At 41.6% G+C, this 7,252-nt stretch overlaps 1 protein-coding gene across 1 annotated transcript; it reads left to right on the top strand.

Moving 5' to 3' along the window:
• Window positions 1–1,745: 1,745 nt before the first annotated feature.
• On the top strand, window positions 1,746–3,241 carry LOC306787951 (olfactory receptor 2K2-like; the record flags this gene model as incomplete). Its single annotated transcript, XM_079283278.1, has 3 exons — window positions 1,746–2,122; window positions 2,499–2,725; window positions 2,880–3,241. 3 exons carry the CDS (start codon window positions 1,746–1,748, stop codon window positions 3,239–3,241), a joined length of 966 nt encoding a protein of 321 aa, XP_079139404.1.
• Between the last annotated feature and the right edge of the window lie 4,011 nt (window positions 3,242–7,252).

Below are 7,252 nucleotides of genomic sequence, written 5' to 3'. Positions count from 1 at the left end.
ATAAATGGCGGCCAGGTGAACGGCTTCCAGGACGATAAACCACGCCCCCTCTCCGGCGCTACGAGATTTTGCGGCGTTTGGTGTGAACACGACCGGCGGCGCGTTGGACGCGATTGTGCAGTGCGTTGGACGCTTTTTTGCAGTGCGTCAAAAAATCAACGCGACCGGTGTGAACGCAGCATCAGAGACGTGGTAAAAGACACGAGAAGTCTTGAGATCAGTTCCTGGCAGAAGTTTTTCAGTTAAGAATTTGGTCATTCTTGTATTTACTACATTTCAGGTTCCATCATCTTTCCGTGGATGTTACACAGATGAGTTTACATTTGATGTATCATCTCCAGCCCTGGTGCCAACTAAGACATCCTGGACCAGTCTGTCCGCCCGACACACAACTGTGATGTCATTTCAAATGGAATGAATTTTATATCGTAATTATTTCCACTGCCTTACTCAGTAATGAAGCTGAGCAGAAATTCAGTCAGGAAGAATCTCTTCACACCCTCATGAAATCATCTTTCACTCTTTGGACTCTACTCTGAATATGGGTGTTCACTCTGAAGTCCAAGAAGTTCAAACTTTAAAACTCTTATCCTCTCTGCTATTGTCAGTTGTCAATGAACTGATGCGACCCGATACTGTTCCTCATCCCTTCATCTGATCTTCAGCAACTTCCTTCACCACCACCACCTGCACCAGTGTCTCGACTCCAGGATGGAACATTCCTGATGTAACTACTGCATCACTACCCCTTCAATATACTACATCATGATGGAGTCTAATCGCCAAAGACTATTCATTTATTAATCTTATCATGCATGTGTAATAAAATGTTGCTTCACTCTAAATGAAACAAGCTATCGCTCAACACTTGCGTCTAATAAGAAGTGTTGTGGCTGAAAGCTAAAGTAGAAGTGAACCTGTTATTATGGCGATATATGGTGATCAACTCCAGGTGGGACCATGGTGGCGCCGTGATGGACTACAGGTTAGAACGCCAGCCATGAACCACCACGCCTCACTCTGCTGTCGAGTAGAGGCATTCAAAAATATATATTTTAAATCCATGAAGGCAGCTCAATAAGTAGCTTTAGGTGGAGTGAACCCAGGTCAAACCTATGAAGATTGCCACATGATCCCATACAATGACTCAAGTTGTAAGATTCTGAAAAATAGAAACCACCAATTCTTTATGGTCAGCTTAGTGTTTGAAATCAAACTGTTTTCTGTGGAAATAAATTATTTACTCCAAGGAAGTCATCTTTTTAAAGCAACCGTTCATTCTTAGTGGCAGCTACAGACATGCAGGCTGAAGGTGGGAGTGAGGCGTCAATGGCAACGTTGGCTGTGAAGGGATTGGCGTTACTAATGGACACACAACACACAAAGTAAGACCATTAAAAGCGAACACTCTCCTCAACAAGTCAGAGCATGATCAGCTCTGAAGAGAAGACGGGGAGGGGCAGTCATATAATATATTGCTGTGATCATTAGACATTACCTTTAGTTCTTTTATGTGTTTGTTTGATGAAATATTGCGTTGCTCTGAGACGTCTGTCAGTTGTTTTATTGCAGGTACTTCTTTGTGATCTGTTTCATTCAGTTAAGAATTACAGGGAAAGACAAATCTCATCAACTCTTTTGTTCACATTTTTTAACGCTGGTCTAGAGTTTATTGTAACGTGTGGTTATAAGTCTGAAATTATTATCACTGAACTCTCATCTTTTACAGAACCCCACTGTATTGGATGGAGAACATAACAATGGTAACACCTCTCAAACAGCCTATCGTGTTCCACCTGGAGGGCTTCTATGTACCACCAGGCTACGGCGCCTTCTTCTTCTTCCTGGCTCTGTTTTACTACATCGTAACGCTGTTGGCAAATGGTGTGGTGCTGTGTGTTATTGTCATGGACAAGAACCTGCACAGACCCATGTTCGTTATGGTTTGTAACCTTGTGGTCTGTGATCTGCTGGGGGCCACGGCGGTGTTGCCTCGCCTCATGATGCACTTCTTGATGGGCCAGAAGAAGATCGCCTACATCCCGGCCATCACCCAGGCCTTCTCCGTGCACATGTATGGCGTTGCAGTGCAGACTATTCTGGCTGTGATGGCATATGACAGGTATGGAAACGCATCAGCACATCAAGTAAATGAGTCACTGATTTCATTATTTTACTGTCATGCATCGATAGAACAGTGCTCTCTTTTGTTATTGTGTTCATTCATTGTGTCTTATGATTCATGGCTAAATGTTTATTAACATTAGCCTGTGTCCACATAGCACCGTTTGCTGAGAGACAGCGTCTTTTTCATTTGTTCCCAATGAGGACAGAGCGTGTGCGTCGCCTGAGTCCAGCCTCTATAAGTCAATAAATATCTTCAGGAGATTTGCCGTGCATACAGAAACAGATGCAAACAGTTTGCCATGTTAAAATAAATGCTGAACTGGAATAAGCTGTGCATGTGTTCTGTCTTTGACGGTGCTCTCCCTCTGCAGGTACATTGCTGTGTGTGAACCACTCAGGTATCACTCCATCATGACGCCGGCTCGGCTGCACTCCTGCTGCGGCCTGGCCTGGTTCATCGCTGTGCTGCTTATTGCTGTGCTCTTCGTCTTCCACATGAATGCCCCGCTGTGTGGCAACATCATCCAACATGTCTACTGCAGCAACCGTGCTATACTGAACCTGGCCTGCAGTCCGACCCCCTTAAACAACATCTATGGTAAGTGCATTCGTTTAGGACAACGGAACAAACATACGAGATGTTGTTGAACATTGGCCCTTATCGAGAGGTGTTGACCAAATTCAGCATGTTGCACTGCTTTCATGATACCTAACTAACAAAATATTTGTACATTTTCTGTATCTTTTTCTAGGTCTGTCCATGAGCTGGTCTTTGAATACAAGCATCTTCCTCATCATTGCCTTTTCCTACTCCAGAATCCTGCATGCTTGTGTAAAACATGGCAGAGCTGACAGCAGTATCCGCAGTAAGACCTTTCAGACGTGTGCGCCCCACCTCGTTATTTATGTGCTCTACCAAATAGCTTCACTGGTCGTGATTATAAGTTACAGGTTCCCCTCACTCTCACCAAATATCAAGAAGTTCTTCTCCATCCTCTTTATCATTATTCCACCAGCTATGGACCCCATCATATACGGACTGGTCAATAAAGAGATACGTGTTAGCATCATCAAGCATTTTACCAATGTCCAGCAGAAAAATATAGGAGTTTAACTTCTTCAGGTCATTGTGTCCCCGACAATTGATTTTAAACCCATTTTACTTGTAATGTTTTCAATAACTAAGCACATTTCATTACGAGAGATGATTTAAGTTTTAGGCATACAAATGGTCCAGTTTTCCCCCATTTCTCCTGTCTGCAGCTACTAACAACTCTAAAAGAAATAATATACTGTCTGTTATCTTTGTTTTGATTTCTCAGACTCATCACTGGTAATTCACTTTTTAAATGTTGACAGTGTTTGTGTTACTCAAAGCATCAATATATTACATAAGACAATTTAACATGTTTCTCTAACTACATAACTTTCTAGACATTTTACAAATAAAACATCAAAACCCGTTTAAAACAATGTGTGTGGATTATCCTGCTGTACAAGGTCAAATAAAAATACGATTATTGTTGTTATTTCAGTTAAATTTGGCACTAGAAGTGGAAACACAGTTAAGTGAATTGTTAGGCTGGCACGCAGCGGCCGGACTTTTCACCAACAAAAACAACAAACAAATACATGCATAACTTTTCCATAGTGATGTTACGAGATGTGCCGACGCTTCGAAGCGTGTGTCGAGTAATGGAGGGGGCGTTTCCTCGAAGCGCGTATCGAGGCTTGCTTCATTTAGGGGAGGGGCCAAAAATGATGACGTCCGAAGCCTCGCTGCCCGGCTGTACCACGTGACTGCTTCGGAAAGTGGTTCAGATTTTGCCTCTGGAGTACTGGGAGAGGCAAAAATTCCTTTATGAAAATGTATATAGACTTGCTCTTGCGTTTTTGTGCACGCCAGCATCTTCTGTACCCTGTGAAAGGGTGTTTTCAAAGGCCGGAGAGGTTGTGTCAAAAAAAAGGAATCGTTTAAAACCAAACACTGTTGAGAAACTGTTATTTCTGAATAAAAATGAATAAAATGTCCCGTGTCCTGTACATCACTGTCCAAGTTACACAAGCATATTCAGTCCCCTCTTCCTCGTTCCACAAGCACTTTCACTGTCCTCTGCCTGCTTAAGCCCATGCCATTTTCCTAAAGTGACATAATAACATCATTACACAACCTGCCATATCATATGATACTACCATTTTGGGAAAATGTACACACACAGAATACATTAAAAAAATATTTTATTATGCACATATGTCATTTATGTACAGAAATGATTTGGTCATACATTTTTGTAATTCAGTCATTCCCAACAGCCATAACAGACACACAAATTCAATGCATCACATTATGTGGTTGAGATACAGCTGCCTGTGATTATACACTTGGCCAGTAGGTGGTTTCGTGTGCACATGAATCTTCGAGTAATGAACCCTTTCTCGAACCAATTGGCTGAAGTGTTGCGATGCAGAGGTAAGTGCTTTGAACATGCGTGTTATTTGACAGCACTATTAATATATTCATTCATTTAAGTTACAGATAACCCAACTAATAATATGTTTGTGTCTACAGGCCCGACCTTCAATAATTACTCCTGAGACCATATCACAACCTTACAATAAACATTAAACTCAGTGTGTGAGTCTCTTATTGTCTTGAACAGTCCACAAATGCCTGCAATGGAGAGAGTCTTTGTCACATGAATAAACAGACTTGACAGGAACAATCTGAGTTGTGTAAATGTTTTCAGTGGGCAAGCCAAACTGTAGGTTGCAGTAATCTCGTCTAGAAGTAACAAATGCATGAACTAATTATCCTGCATTGCTTTGAGAGAGGATGCGCCTGTGTTTTGCAATGTTACGTAGGTAAAAAAGGCAGTCCTTGAAATGTTTTATTTGGGAGTTAATGGACATATCCTGATCAAGAATAGCAAAGATAGAAGCTGAGAAACAATCAGAAGAATGCTTTAGTTTAGAAAGTATGAAAATGCAGAGTGAGCATTGAACATACCTTCTTGACTCTGAGCATGTAAACACAACTTGCAGGCAGCTTGTTGACATTTGCAGTTATTTCTTAATGTTGCATTACAACATTATCTGACATAATGATCAATAATCCCCCCTAGAATAAAATTGTCTCTAAACTTTGCTGCAGAGGAGCTCTTGATGGGTGGAGGTGGATAGTGTCAGCAGTGATCGGGGAGGCGAAGATGAACCATTGAGAAGCAATCCGACACTTCAAAAGCGTCGGTGTACCCTGTCTTTCTCTTGTTCTTGTTCTCCTACCTGTTTATAGTGCTTGCAAATGTGAGCATTGCTGTTCTCATTTTCATTGACAAGAACCTTCACCAGCCCATGTATCTCCTTTTCTGCAACCTGCCCTTCAATGATATACTTGGGAATTCTATCCTGTTACCCCGTTTGCTTATAGACATGTTGAGGCCGCCCTCTGAGCTCTTCATCAGTTATTACGAATGTGTGGTCCAAGCTTTCACCACACACATGTTTGGTACCACTAGTCGCACTGTGGTCATGATTATGGCCTTTGACAGATATGTGGCCATCAGTGTATCTGGTCATGTTGATCAGTTCACTGTCAAACATTACACTACATCGCTTCCCTCTTTATTCAGACTACAGAATACTCTGCGGCATTTTGTTTCATATTGTTCCTGGTAGCCTCAACCCCATCATTTATGGAGTGCAGTCAAAAGAGATACGACATTTTCTGTTCAAGTTATTTCAGTCCAAGAAGGTTTTGCCATCATTGTAATTTCTTAATCAACATAATATATAATGTGACCTAAAGATACCCTACTGTGCCCTTGTTTTTGTCCCTTGTAAGTGTAAGTCCCTTGCTAGACACAGTGAATACAGCTCGATACAATCCACGGAGCTCCTCTGAACAATATTATGAACCAGACATGACGGCGTTTGGCATTCCGACATTTGAGGGATTTCCACAACACGTACAAAGCAGCAATTGTCCTTATTCCTTTCACGGTTGACAGCGGAAAGAAATGGCGGCTAGGTGAACGGCTTCCAGTCGATAAACCACGCCCCCTCTCCGGCGCTACGCGATTTTGCAGCGTTTGGTGTGAACACGACCGGCGGCGCGTCAAAAAATCGACGTGTTTGGTGTGAACGCAGCATAAGAAGCAGACTGACAGGAGCTCACAGGACAATCTCTGGAACAACCTGGCATGGTGGTAATAATGCCCTTTTGAAGCCTAGTAGTTGGGCCAGTTGGGTTCCCAGGAACAGGTTATAAGCAGGCTCGGGACAGGCTGGCTGCTGAATCACAAAGCAAAGCCTCATGGACTGGCAGGTACGTTGGCTACGAGTAAGCAAGCGTGCAGGCTAGGAAGCAGGTGAAGAGTCAATTGGGCTGGTAAGCAAGAAACAGTCGAGCTGTGTTGTGTTTTTCTAACTGCATGCTGAAGTGAATCTGCAAATCGAAATAATGCAAATATGCACTTCTCTTACCTTAACATCAGTGGTAGGAGATTATGAAAAGAAAAGGGTTTATCCTTCATTGTTTTCACAAAAAACAAACCAAAACGGAGCGGGCATTGTTTAGCCTTCAAAAGGCGAACGTAATGACTGATTGTAGGATAAAAGTAAATGAAAAATTCCAGTAAAAGGAGTCTTAAGCTACATAATACAATATCAGTAACATTAGCTGCTAACTTTGACTTCACAAGTAACATTAAGCTACATTATACAATATCAGTAACATTAGCTGCTAACTTTGACTTCACAATTCTAACATTAAGCTACATTATACAATGTCGGTAACATTAGCTGCTAACTTTGACTTCACAAGTAACAGTAAGCTACATTATACAATGTCAGTAACATTAGCTGCTAACTTTGACTTCACAATTCTAACATTAAGCTACATTATACAATGTCGGTAACATTAGCTGCTAACTTTGACTTCACAAGTCTAACATTAAGCTACATAATACAATGTCGGTAACATTAGCTGCTAACTTTTACTTCACAAGTAACATTAAGCTACATTATACAATGTCAGTAACATTAGCTGCTAACTTTGACTTCACAAGTAACATTAAGCTACATTATACAATGTCAGTAACATTAGCTGCTAACTTTGACTTCACAA

Source organism: Melanostigma gelatinosum (assembly GCF_949748355.1).
Source record: "Melanostigma gelatinosum genome assembly, chromosome: 14".
Lineage (NCBI taxonomy): Eukaryota > Metazoa > Chordata > Actinopteri > Perciformes > Zoarcidae > Melanostigma > Melanostigma gelatinosum.
The sequence above is the reverse complement of the archived record's forward strand: the minus strand, read 5'-3'. Positions and strand labels throughout refer to the sequence as shown.